Raw genomic sequence first — 14439 nt, forward strand, 5'->3', positions numbered from 1 at the left:
CATCCATAATAATTACTCAGATAAATAATCTGAACATAATAATTATTCAGAACATAATTATTTAGAACATGAATTAAATTTCTTTCTAAATTTCTAAAGTTCTTGGAAAGTGTATCATAAATCTTTCACCATTTCTTCAATGTTTTTAAAGTAACTTTAATTCTTTTGTAGTTCATTAAAATAGGGCAGCATGCAAATACTCACTGTAACAATATCTAATTGTTATAATGTTTGTTCAGACTATACCAGCCGATAGGGGGCGAACAAGGCCACTCCTAGGGAGAGAGCCAGAGAGTGAGAGTGGAATGAGTCTAGTGTGGGACAGTGTTTGAGGAACTTGGAACAAATAAATAGAGACCCCGTTGGGCCAGTTCAAAGAATACGGACTCGTGTTTTATATGGAAATACCACACTTTAACATGGTGGCAGCGGCAGTGGATTTTTGCCCAAGTTCTTAGTGGTTTGCGGAGGAGGCGCGGGCGAATTCCGAAGACGGTAAAGTGCTAACGTTAACGTGTAGCGTGGATTAGCATCGAAGTAAACAAGCTAACGCTATCGGCATGGACGGACTTAGACCCCCACAGACGTTGTGTCTGGACTCCAGCAACCTGTCTAAAACGTGGAAGTCTTGGAGAGACGAGTTTGAACTGTACATTGGATTAACTGTTGCCGAGGACGACGAGAAAAAAAAGGTTAGGCTTTTCAGTTATCTGGTCGGTGAGAGTGGCAGGGAGCTACTGGATACGTTAATGGGAGACACAGCAAAGTCGGACTGGACGATTAAGGACGTCATTGAAAAGTTTGATAACTACTGCAGTCCTAAAGTGAACGAGACCGTGGAGCGGTACAAATTCTTCACAAGAAATCAAGGTACCAGTGAATCCATAGATGGCTATGTTACTGAACTCAAGTTGTTAGCAAAAACATGCAATTTCGGGACATTACGAGACTCCCTCATCCGTGACAGGATTGTGTGTGGGATTAACAGCAGCAACATGCGAGAGAGACTATTACGGGAGAAAGACATGACATTGGACACGTGCATTCAACTTTGCAGAGCTGCAGAGTGGTCGTGGGAAAACTGCAAGGCCATAGCGGGACACACAGTGGAGGAAGTTCACATAGTGCAAGGAGCTTCGCGACTACAACAGAAAGAAAGCACCGTTGATTGCAAGTTTTGCGGCAAGACACATGAGAGGAGCAAACAGAAATGTCCAGCATTTGGAAAGAAATGCACAAAGTATGGTAAGGAAAACCACTTTGCGGTTAAGTGTAAAGCCCGCATTGAACCAAAGAAGGTGAAAAGACCAGTTGACCCTAGATCCTATGAGGTTGAAATGGATTCGGGTGCAGTTCTCAGGAGGAACCGTAGACACCTCAGACGGGCCCATGTGGTTCCTCAAACAGAGGTTGTTGATATAGAGACAGTAAACACTCCGGGAACCCATATAGACACTGTACTATCCCAGCAGAGCCCTCAAACTCAGAGCGATACCTGTGACAGGGATGGGCCGAAGACAACTAGATGTGGTAGAGTTGTTCGTCAGCCTCAACGCTACAAGGACTTTACTACTTAAACTGTCATTTAGGGGATTTAAAAAAAAAAAAAAAAAAAAGGAAAAAAATGTGTTTTGAGATGTTAAAGCCAGTTTGGTAGTTTGGCTAATGGCATGTATGCTGTTCGTACATTTGAAAGTACATTCTTATGTGCATGTAATGTTTGCATGTGTTTCAGGGAGAACAAAAAACTTTCTAAAAGAGAAAGGATGTAACCATATCTAATTGTTATAATGTTTGTTCAGACTATACCAGCCGATAGGGGGCGAACAAGGCCACTCCTAGGGAGAGAGCCAGAGAGTGAGAGTGGAATGAGTCTAGTGTGGGACAGTGTTTGAGGAACTTGGAACAAATAAATAGAGACCTCGTTGGGCCAGTTCAAAGAATACGGACTCGTGTTTTATATGGAAATACCACACTTTAACACTCACATTAAGCTTTCGCTTCGGAGCCGAGTTGACCGGGTTTTCACTCTGCTCTTCAATCATCGCAAGAGAGTATCAGAACGAGATACTGTTCTGGTGTTGGTGTGACAGCGCGTTCCAGCAGAGGAGGCGGTTGCTGAGAGTGAAGTCTGGTGCAGCCGCTGTTCCCCTGGGCGCTTCAACATCTAAAGAGCAGTTTCCCTAATAGAGAGATTCCCTGCACGGGTTTGACGTTACGTCTTTTTAAAGATGTCATTCCACCCGTGTGTTTCTGGATGCGGTCGTTTCCTGGTCCAGTCTGAAACCCACGATCTCTGTCTCACGTGTCTGGGCCGTAAGCACGCTGAGGTGATGTTCGTTGTTGAGTCATGCACCCACTGCGGGAAGATGACCATCGCGATGTTGAGATCAAGACTAAGATACTTGGAAACAGGTGGAGTCCCCTGTGCTATTCCCTGATCTGGCTTTGATGCGCACAGGGCCACTTCGGTTACTACACAGGGTGATCTGAGGATTACAGTGGGGGTTCGGTGGTTGAGTCCCCGCAGCCCCCCACTCCTCTCATCCATCGCAGGCTGTGGAGCTTCCGGCTGGGGTTGCTGGGCCTACTCATGGAGGTCCCAGTATCTCATTTGGGGCTCCCACGGATGACCGGATGTCGATTGCTGCATCGGAGGGCGGGCTAGAGTCCTCTGGGAATGAAGGCTCGGCTGCGTTGACCCTGCAGGAAGAGTAGCGTGCTTCGAGTCCGACCCGGAGCTGACTGCCATGCTTTCCTGGGCCGCCACGAGCATTGGGCGTGAGTGAAACCATGTCCCGAAAGATCGTGGCTTTCTCAGGGCGGGGCATGCTGAACAGCAGGGTCCTGCTCCAGTGCCTTTCTTCCCGGAAGTGCACGAGTAGGTCACGAAGTCGTGTAAGGAACCTTTTTCTCCCAGAAGCCGCTACACTGCCTCTCCGCTCTCACTACCCTCGATGGCGGGGCATCAAGGGGTACGTGGAGATCCCTTGGAGGCTACAGTTGCGGTTCAGCTGTGCCCGCAAAATGCAGCAATCTGGCAGGGTCGTCCACATCTCCCTTCCAAGGCTTGTAAATTTCCGGCGGCACTTGCGGCCAAGGCTTATAGCGCCATTGGACAAGGCTGCCTCTGCCCTGCACGCCATGGCCCTCCTGCAAGTTTATCAGGCTAAGGCACTAAAAGAGCTACACAAGGGTAGTTCTGACCCGGAGTTGATGCAGGAGCTGTGTACAGCGACGGACCTCACCCTACGGGCTACGAAAGTCACTGCGCGTTCCCTTGGGCAGATAATGTCCATGCTAGTGATCCAGGAAAGCCATCTCTGGCTGAACCTGGCCAAGAAGTCGACAAGGTTCACTTTCTCAACTCTCATCTCGCAGGCCGGGCTCTTTGGCGACGCTGTTGAGAATTTCGCACAGAGCCTCTCTGGCAGACATATGCAGAGCTGCGGATTGGGTGACACCTAACACATTCACAAGATTTTACAATCTCAGAGTGGAGTTGGGATCTACCATAGAGATCTTCCATATGTAGCACTGCCTGTCGGTCAGGCCATATGTGTAACTTCACGTTACCTCCCTACAAGCAGGATGTGGTCTCCGTAGCGTTCCTTTCCAGTTGGATTTGGCACTTTCCCTTGTGTTATCAAATAGTCTCACTGTTCAGGGTGAATGGAACATCAGTGATTGGCATTCTCTGCACACAGCCCTGTCCTACTTCCGCCCCCAAACAGGTGCGGGGTGACCAGCTGGCTTGCTCAGGGTGCTGGAAGGGGCAGCAGTTGTGGTGCCTTTCATAGGGATCCCAATTCGACAGTCACTGACGTCTAGGTTTCTAATGAAACCCCCATTCTCTGAAAGAGGGAGCAGAGACATTAACTCCTGTACCTCAGGCGAGATCCCAATTCGTCATTTATATGACGTTTACATTAGTAACCCAGACATTTTTTTTCCAATTCAATTTAATAGCTTTTTTTAAAGGATGAACCCAAAGTCCTACAAGTCCCATAACCCACGTGATTTTCTGTTGACACTAGTGATAGGAAGTCCGATTAATTTTTTGGCCAGAAGGTTCACTTAAACAGTTTCAATGAGCTTGTAAAAAAAAAAAAAAAAAAAAAAAACATTGACTATAGTTTTTTACCTCATCATGCAATTACGTCACTAATAGGCTACATAATACTATTACCCTGCCACATTTAATAGTTATATCATGTGTAAGCGCATTTGGCTGATATGCATTTTATTCAATTAAATAGCCTTGTGGCGAGCAGGACGAGGCCGAGGGACGTGAGAGAACGGCGCTAGGCCTGTGGCGTGAGTGATAATGAATGACACCTGTGAGACGCACCGGTCTCGCATCTCTCACGGAGGAGCGGAAGCATAAAGGAGGAGCGACGACAGTGAAGATCGAGAGAGGAACAGGCCTGATTTTAATGTTGTGTTTTGTTTGTTTTGTGTAGCCAGCAGTCGTCCGCGAGGGGCTGCTGGCTTATACTTTCATTTTGTATTTGTTTTATTTATTATTAAAATCTTGAAATGTTCGCCGGTTCCCGCCTCCATCTTCCCATATCAATGAACCCCTTTACATTGGTGCCGAAACCCAGGAAGAAAGAGGAACGCGCTGTCAAAAAGTCCTCGCCGCTGTGGGGAATCCGCGGTGCCATCAAGCATGGTGGGCAGAGTCCGTCACCATGGGCGCTCGAGGCGGTGCGCTGGAGTGAGTTGGCGGGGGGACGGTCGTGCTCGCTGGCGGCCGCCTGGGTGCTGGAGGGGCAGCTGTCGTCCGTGAGGGAGCGGAGGAGTCGCCGCCGTTCGCCGTGGGCCGGAGCCAGCTGCCATCCGCCATGAAGGGGAGGAGCAGGGAACGAGGGACTCCTCCCGTCTGCCCGAACCCGGAGGAGCCATCACCGTCCACCAGGCGGCGGAGGAGTGTCAAGCCGTCCATCGAGGGCTATCCAGCGCCACCGCCAGGCACCGCGGAGGGGGTGGGGTAGAGCGCAGTCTCGGGTGCCCCCCCTGCTTGCGAGGGGCGATGGGGGTATGTGGCGAGCAAGACGAGGCCGAGGGACGTGAGAGAACGGCGCGAGGCCAGTGGCGTGAGTGATAATGAATGACACCTGTGAGACGCACCGATCTCGCATCTCTCACGGAGGAGCGGAAGCATAAAGGAGGAGCGACGACAGTGAAGATCGAGAGAGGAACAGGCCTGATTTTAATGTTCTGTTTTGTTTCTGTTTTGTGTAGCCAGCAGGCGTCCACGAGGGGCTCCTGGCTTATACTTTCATTTTGTATTTGTTTTATTTATTATTAAAATCTTGAAATGTTCGCCGGTTCCCGCCTCCTTCTTCCCATAACAACGAACCCCGTTACAAGCCTATTAATAACAATAGGCCAAATAATTATTCATACATAAAAGTTTTTCAAAGCACCCAAAACAGGCAATGATGTGCAAACGCAATTTTTTTTAAAATAAACCTAGAGTAAACGCATCATTTTACAGAAACCATAAAAAAAACGTACATTTCGCCCCAAGTCCTTGATTCACGCATCATCAGCTCATTGGCCGACTTTTGATCAGTGGAAGTCAAATTGGAAATATTTTACATTTTACATTGATATAGGCTAGTGTAGATGTTTCTATATTTGGTCATATCGTTTGAGACAAAGTATGGAATAAATAACATAAATTTTGTATCAATAATAAAATTTAAAAAGTATGTTACAAAAAAAACTCCATAGGATTTATCCAGCTAATCAGGGGCTTTTTGCAAACCAAATTTGCAAAGCCCACCCGGACCCCGCATGATCAGTTTCAGGCAGCAGCTACTTGGGGTATGGAGTTCATATTGTGCCATAATTAAACAAACAAATCCAGCATTTTGCAAACAAACTCGATCTGCTTTGCAAAGGAAAACTCGACTCGCAAACAAACAGAAAGTAATGTGCAAGTACAAAGGTCAATTTGAGCAAAAATGCAGTGGAGTAAAGGCGGGCATACACTGTGCGATGTCTGTGCGATTTCAGCAAGGTACCTACTCACACTGATCGAGTAGATCGCATGCAATGTAAAGCCAAAGCTCAGGATTTATGTGCTCACACTATACGGTCCGAACATCGAGCTGCGACTTGACTGCTCACACTATATGTGTGAAAAATGTGCGATAAACCCCTGTGCCGGGTTGCGCCAATAGATGATATCCAGATATTGTCAAAACAATCATCAGCTATCAATATTAAGATGATTTAGCATTTCCAATTTATGTATTAAATTATTAATAGTATTATTGTATTATTAGTAATATTAGGGAAGGCCTACTTTTATTATTATAGGTGCTCTAAGCGGGGTCACGCGTTTTTTAGGCCAAAACATTTTTTGTCACATACAGCAAACATCTCCTCACTAACCGCTGGCTGCCTGACCCCTGAACACACTGTAAAGAAACGCGATCTCTGTAGACAGCCCGGGCTCCACAAACAGCAACAAAAACAAACTGCGGCGACCCGCTCCCCGAAACATAACAAACTGTTCCAGCCAATGACCGACAAGAAGGGTTTGGGGGGTTAGTGTGCAGATGAGGAGGAGGGAGGGTCTAGCTAGCCTCCGTTTTGTTTGACAATAGTTCGAACGTCAACAAAAAGTGACGTCACCCAGGATCGCTTAGAGAACCTTTAAATTGATAGGCTATTATAATTAATTTGCCACGGAATAATTTCATAGCGCATCACCGCATAACCAACGCGTTGTGAGGATAATACAAGATTACATAGAAGCTTACTCCTCCTCAATGTCTAAAAACATTTAGGTCGATTACATTACAGGCCTGTAATTAAAATTATTAACAGTCCATAATATTTCCGAACACTGCAATAATTAGTCAAAACAGCTTTATTTCAAAAACAGTTTGTGGTAACGCTTTAGATTACACCCCGGAAAGTACTGCGTAATTAAAGCGATTTTACAGTGTAACCTTCGGTAATTATAGTGTACCTATAACGTACTTACGATATAAGTATAAGTGAACAATATTTTAAGTTTGGGGAATAAAGGGGTAACATAAAAATATTTATACTGTAAGTATTATAGTACTAAGGGGTACTTAATTATTCTACTATTATGATATAACAATCTTACATTTGGGAGCAATTTATCAAGAACATACACTGCGTACCTTTTTGAAATAATGGTGAACCAGTATATACTGTATAGGCTTTTTAAAAATGACAGGGTACATATCTATGCATTTATAAAGTAATTTTTTTAACAAAAGTGCACTGAAAACGAAAACTATTGCAACTTTTGCTTAAATATTGGGGAAAGATACACTTGTTTCATGTAGTGGTGCTTGTTACCCTCTTGTTTCATGTAGTTACAGGGTAAGTGTAACATTGCGGGCTGTAAATTAAAGTGGTTCTTGTTACCCTCTTGTTTCATGTAGTTACAGGGTAAGTACAATAAAAATGCATACACAATCTTATATCACTGACTCGGAAACCTTTATTTATTATACAAGCACCACTTACCCTGTAACCACATGAAACCAGATACATTTCCCATATATTTTAAAAAAATGGCAATAGTCTTAGCTTTTCTTGCCTTGAAACATGTTAGCCCAAACTTAAACATCTGCACTTTTTTTTTATTTTTATAAATGCATAGATATGTAGGCCTACCCTGTCATTTAAAAAAAAAAAGCCTATACAGTATTGCCTTGGTACACAATTATTACAAAAAGGTACGCAGTGTATGTTCTCGCTAAATTGCTCCCAAATGTAAGATTGTTGTATCATAACAGTAGAATAAGTACCCCTTAGTTCTATAATACTTACAGTATAAATATTTTTTTATTTCTTCTGGTTGTTACCCCTTTATTCCCCAAACTTTACATATTGTTCCCTTATACTTAGGCTACATGTAAGTACTATAGGTACACTATAATTACAGAAAGTTACACTTCAAATTCCTCTTAATTACACAGTACTTTCCGGGCTGTAATCTAAAGCGTTACCCAGTTTGTTTAACATGGACATTGTTTAACAAATTAAAGAGGCACGGTGTAGATACATCGCAGGTGGCTTGGAAGACGTGGGTAGCCTATGGTTTATCCATTTTGCAACACAAACTGGAGGTAAGTAATAGTAATGTGTAGCTAGTTTGATAGTCTCCCTCTTTTCTTTTTCTTTCTTGCTGCAGATGAAATGATTAAACTTCTGTTTTCGCGCAGTGAGGGAAAAAGCACTGAGTTTAGGTAGCTCTGCTTCAACAGTGCAATATAGTCACGAGGAGCAAAATTTCTGACATGCCAGCTATCCATCCGACCATCCGATTGCCTCACGGGAGAGGTACCGGTAATCGCTTCTCGTTTCCCCCGTACACTGCATGAACACAGCATGACAAACGACGCACGACAAAGCTGAAAATCGCCCCGACCCAAAAAAAGAGTCGCACGAGTCAGAATTCGGCTCAAAGTCGGACGAAAATCGCACAGTGTGTTTTGCAAATATAAATAAATGAAGCCTAGATAATATTTCACAGATTGCCTCACGGGAGAGGTTAATCGCCTCTCGTTTCCCCCTGTACACTGCACGACAAACGAAACGACGCATGACAAAGCTGAAAATCGGCCGGACCCGAAAAAGAATCGCATGAGTGAGAATTCGGCTCAAAATGGGATGAAAATCGCAGTGTATACCTGCGTTCAGTGACGCTGATGACGTAAGACGCTTCTGATGTGTTATCAGTGCGCCCGAGCTTCGTTTATAGTCTGAGGGAGACGCACGCTGTAAACAAAACAATCTTCGCAAACATGTCTAAGGATTTCGACACGGAGGAAGACTTGCATTTTTTTGCCCAGCCATATTTATTTGAACCTGAATACACGGACGCACCAGATTACACGTCAGCAGCGTCTTACGTCAGCAGCATCACTGAAGCGGATTGACAACAGAACCGGAAGACAATACAATGCTGAATTAAGTCGTAGTTTTTGTTATTTTTGGACCAAAATGTATTTTCGATGCTTCAAAACATTCTAACTAACCCACTGATGTCACATGGACTACTTTGATGATTTCTATATATCCTTTCTGGACAAGGACAGTACTGTACGTACATTTTCAAAGGAGGGACAGAAAGCGCGGGTTTTCGTTTCTCGAAATACCCGGCTATGTGTAAATGTGGCCTTTATCTATAAATAACCTTTTAGAGGTTTTCTTTTGCAAAATGTTTATTACATATCTAGACAGAAATCCACATTACCACTTAGTAGCACTTCACTCTCTCTAGGATAGGGGAAGCTCTGCCATTATATGTTGGTTTTTTACATTTTTTCTACATCGGACGCGCTGCAAAATGACTAAATTAGATTATGTCTACACTGAACGAGTCTATTTCTTTCGTTCTCCATAAATGAATGAGAACATTTCATTTAGGCTAATTGAAAAGAGGGTTTCATTTGTCTGCCCAAAATAATAATTTGGGCACTGCATAGGCCTACATCATATTGTTTGTTTTGTTCATTCATTATTACATTAACAGTTAAGCTGATTGAATTCCTACTAATTAAATAAATAAGTGGGACCCTCCTTTCAATTAAATGAAATGTTCTCATTAATTTATGGAGAACGAAAGAAATAGACTCGTTCAGTAAATGTAACGTTTACAAAAATGTGATGGCAGAGCTTTCAGCTTAGGCCTATAGATTCCCCTATCCTAGAGAGAGTGAAGTGTTAAGTGCTAATGTGGGTTTCTGCCTAGATATGTAATAACATTTTGCAAAAGAAAACCTCAAAAAGGTTAATTCGCTCAAATTGACCATTAAAGCCTACTTGCACATTGCTTTGTTTGTTTGCGAGTCGAGTTTCCTTTGCAAAACAGATCGAGTTTGTTTGCAAAATGCTGGATTTGTTTGTTTAATTATGGCACAATATTAACTCCATAATATCAGGTAGCCTATAGCAGGGGTTTTCAAACTTTTTGTGTGTGTGGACCACTATTTGTAATCAAGAATTTTCGCGGACCACCTCATAATACACATAATAAAATATGTCTACACACAGTCCTACCTGAATTAATCCGCACCTCTAAATAGGCTTACTAGCACTAAAACTATAACTGGTCATCACATCAGTACAACAGCTTGTTAAAAGAACGTTTACTGCACACAACGGCTCCCACATATTTAATTTATTTATTTACTCAAGCGCCCGAGGGCATAATCAGGTTCATTTCAGGGATGCAAACATGTATGGTCAAAAAAGAGAGAGGTAATCGAAGCCCTCGCCCCGCGGCAAATATCCAGATACTTGCACTGCCGCCAACCCCTGCCACCCATATAGTAAAATGAAATTCAAATAAAGTTTTGAAAAAAAAGGTTTTATAAAAAGATAAACCTCACATATTTCAGCCTTTAAATCATTTTTATAAAAAGAATTAGTCAAAAAAAGATAAATTACTTGCCATTTACATTGATGCACATTAGCAATCTTTTATTATTAATAGTAAAATTCGGTCCGATTTCCCGTGCTGTCTGTCGTTGCTATGCAACCATGCACTGCGCTCTCCACAACGACAAAGAAGTTTTAGTAGCTAATAGATTTACACCATCGAAAAACGCTTGCTATAGCTCTGCTTCAAGATTTATTTACGGAGAAGAGAAAAACACCCGTAGTGTTTGGGACCGGGTGCACCCCCATTGTTCATGTTGACTGAGCTTTCAATGTTTACGGAAAGGATGAAGCTGATTGGTTTGTTCTTGTCACATGAACTGCGGTGCGTTTGCGGCATTATGAAAAGTTCAGGTGTTTTCATCTCGCTGCACCTGGAAAAAATGAGCGTGTCGCTTCAATTATGAGCGGGCTTGCCGTGCGCCTACGTGAAATAACGAACTTGAGAGCGCAAACGACACGATATGTAGCCCTTGACGAGCTACCTCCAATCAGGCCACGAGCTACAGGTAGCTCGCGAGCGACGTGTTGGAGACCCCAGTAAAAGATACAGCAAGAAACACTAGTGGTTCACGCTTGCGCGCATACTGCTGTTTTGGCGAGCAGTGTTCTGATTTGCTTATTTCTTATTTACTTGTTTGGTGGAGGCAATCCAGAATTACTGTTGGTGAAATTAAAATCAGACAAATATTTAATATAAATGTCAAAATATTTGCCTCTGCCTCTTTTCTCTTCAGAGAACCTTGCTATCCACCGATCCGAAATAGGCCACTAGCCTATTTTAGTAATCACACAATAACTTGACAATTTAATTTAAATTTTATATCAATATATGCCTACATATTCTTTTTACTTTTTTTTTTTTAATGGGAATTTCCTGGTAAAATGAAGGTAAAAAAAAATTATTTTGTATTTTATTTTGTCTTTCCACGGACCACCTGCAGTACCCTCACGGACCACTAGTGGTCCGCGGACCACAGTTTGGGAACCACTGGCCTATAGGATATTTCAGACGATTCAGCCGGACTTGGTAAACTGGTTCATTCAGTTCGTTAAAAGCGATTCGAAACAAAGAAGAATCCAGGAAGCGAACTTCTCTATTTGACACGCGCAAGCACGCACACGTGATATCGGGTGCTACTTCTTCTATCATATGATTTTAGTGAATTAGTAACCGAGCAGAAACTGTCAGGTGCAGACACTTGCCATTTTTATTTTATTTCCTGCATTAATAGGCTACGCATACGTGGACGCATAGCGCACAGTAGTGACATGGCTTGTGCTCAGCGGTATGTCAACAAAGTTGTCATCGTGACTGGGGGCACTAGAGGCATTGGAAGGGGCATCGTTAAAGTGTTTGGTAAGGATTTATAGAACATATCTTTCCATTAATAAATCGAAAGTAAAGGAAGAGTGAATAAGAATATTGTCCTGTTTGCTTTGCAGTTCAAAATGGGTCCAAAGTTGTGTTCTGCGCTCAAGAGAGTATGTGATTGATTTGAATATACTTTTGAAGATTGGTTGATTACAGCAATAAATGCGATAACGTTTCCTTCTTTTTCCTATAACTGTCAGCTGAGTTGCCAGCTGGCCAGTCTCTTGAGTCTGTGCTGAATAAGGAAGGGCCGGGATCATGCATGTTTTTGTCATGTGACGTGACAAAAGAAGATGACATCAAGGTATGCACAGGCGTTCATTGTATGGTTGCATTCATAATTGTCACTCACCTCAGTCTCTGTCCTACCCCTTTATCTTCTTCCTCTCAAACTTTACTTTATTCATTCATTAAAGCTTTAGCAGTTTAACGTTTTATGGTTTTAGGGTTCTTTTTTTTTCATGTTTGAAAAATGTTTCCATTTAAAACTTGAGATTAGTATTGTAAAATATAATGTATAAAGGCTTTATATATATATATATATATATATAACTATAGGCTATACGTATATATATATATATATATATATATATATATATATATATATATATATATATATATATATATATATATATATATATATAAAATTAAATAATTCGGATTATGTATGATTTTTCATTTTATAATAGCTTATATAAGAACCAAAAAAAAGTTATATTCTAAATGTATTGTTTTTTTTTTTTTTTATCATATCTTACCTTGAAGCGATTAATAAGTGAGACGATTGAGAGATTTGGACAAATCGACTGTTTGGTGAACAACGCTGGGTGGCGTAAGTCAAAGGGTCTTTTTTGTACTTAAAGTTTAAACTTTATTTTGTTCTACACTATTTTGTGGTGATTATTTTAACCAAGGACTTTTACATTTATTTAGAAAGTAATAATAATTTATTTCAAAATAATGATTAAAAATAAATAAATAGTCTAATAATACTGATTTTATTTGAAATCCCTAAATGATACATCAGACCCCCCTCACAAGCCCACAGATGAAACCACTGCTGAGGAGTTTAGAGACCTGCTTAATTTGAACCTCATCAACTACTTCCTTACTTCCAAGGTAAAATCTCAAGTAACATAACACTCTGGTCTCCTTACTTGTGCAGTATGACTGATATTTTTATTTTATCTTTTAACTATAACCTCTTTTTATTACCTCTGGGCAGTATGCACTGCCGTATCTGCGCAAAACGCAAGGAAACATCATCAATTTATCCAGCCTTGTCGCCTCTATAGGTCAGAAAGACGCAGCTACCTACGTAGCAACCAAGGTGAGTTTTTCTGATTGTGCCAAATGCAAGTGATCATCTTGAAAGTAATAGCAATACTTCCATATTTCCACAAGGGGGCGATCACCGCCATGACTAAAGCAATGGCTGTGGATGAGAGTCGCTATCAAGTGAGAGTCAACTGGTGAGTGACATTATCACCCTGCCATCTAACGGTTCCTTGCTTTTTTATTTATATATAAACTACTCGTTTATTTTCTCTGATCCTACGGAATTTCCATCTGTGAACATTGTTTGTTAATTATGTTTATTACCAGGCTTTAAATTCAAACTCTTTTATAGCATCTCTCCAGGCAATGTAATGACATCTCTGTGGGAGGAGCTTGCTGGCCAAACCGAAAACCCTTCTACCACTATTAAGGGGGGAGAAAATTCTCAGGTAAATGCTCATAAGGGCAAATGAGCAATAGAAGAAGCTGGTGTTCTGCTGGATATGTTATAGTAACAATTTTCTACTCAACAGTTGATTGGTCGAATGGGAACGGAGGCTGAGAGTGGATTAGCTGCTCTTTTCTTGGCAGCTGATGCCACTTTCTGTACTGGGATAGATTTGTTTCTAAGCGGAGGGGCCGAACTGAACTACGGCTTCAAAAGCCAAGTTCCATAACTGAACAATGATGGAAAGGTCCTTGAAATGATAATATGGTTTCATTCCTCCTCTCAGACAGCTTTTTTGATGCTTTTGAGGCAGTGCTGCTTCAAAATGCAACTATTTACCAACAAAATATGAGATTTTGGTTAATTTTGTTAAGGTGCCTTTGTTAAAGTGCAATTATACAAATAAGTACAATGTTATGTACAAAATTTTAATTAATCTAAAAGCTTTTTCATTTTTATTAATGCAAATATTACTGTAGTTATATGAAAGGGACCTGAACTGTAATTTACATTACCATGAATGAGCTTGCAAAGACTGATGTTTACAAGTAAACATTTCCAGGCCAGTGTGTCACATAATAATCTGTATTTGAACTGTGTAGTGTAATTGAGTGATTTTTGAAACTTAATAAATGACTCTTGATAGGATGTGATTTGTTTCATACATTGTATTTCTGCAATTTTTTGTAGGCTACCAATTAAAAAGCTTAATTATTGTACACGTGTTGTCAAATTATTTTACTTCAGACCTTCTTTAACATGTCCAGTGCCACTCAAGGGATTATTCTGAGATAATGTAAGACAAATAATGTGTTCACACTGTCGTGAGTCCTTTGATATCAAAATGATACAGCCATTAAAAGAGCTAGTAAATCCTGAATTTGAAAGTTTG

General features: G+C 41.5%; 1 protein-coding gene across 1 annotated transcript; it reads left to right on the top strand.

Moving 5' to 3' along the window:
• The first annotated feature begins 11643 nt into the window (after positions 1 to 11643).
• hsd17b14 (hydroxysteroid (17-beta) dehydrogenase 14) lies at positions 11644 to 13956 on the top strand. The gene is made up of 9 exons (XM_056244185.1): positions 11644 to 11806; positions 11893 to 11931; positions 12022 to 12125; positions 12587 to 12653; positions 12849 to 12940; positions 13047 to 13151; positions 13226 to 13293; positions 13452 to 13548; positions 13633 to 13956. The coding sequence occupies exons 1-9, from the start codon at positions 11719 to 11721 to the stop codon at positions 13774 to 13776; spliced, it is 804 nt and encodes a 267-aa protein (XP_056100160.1). The 5' UTR covers positions 11644 to 11718; the 3' UTR covers positions 13777 to 13956.
• The last annotated feature ends 483 nt before the right edge of the window (positions 13957 to 14439 follow it).

The sequence above is a fragment of the Rhinichthys klamathensis genome, unplaced genomic scaffold (genome assembly GCF_029890125.1).
Source record: "Rhinichthys klamathensis goyatoka isolate OS25496 unplaced genomic scaffold, OSU_Roscu_1.1 h1tg000937l_1, whole genome shotgun sequence".
NCBI classification, from domain to species: domain Eukaryota; kingdom Metazoa; phylum Chordata; class Actinopteri; order Cypriniformes; family Leuciscidae; genus Rhinichthys; species Rhinichthys klamathensis.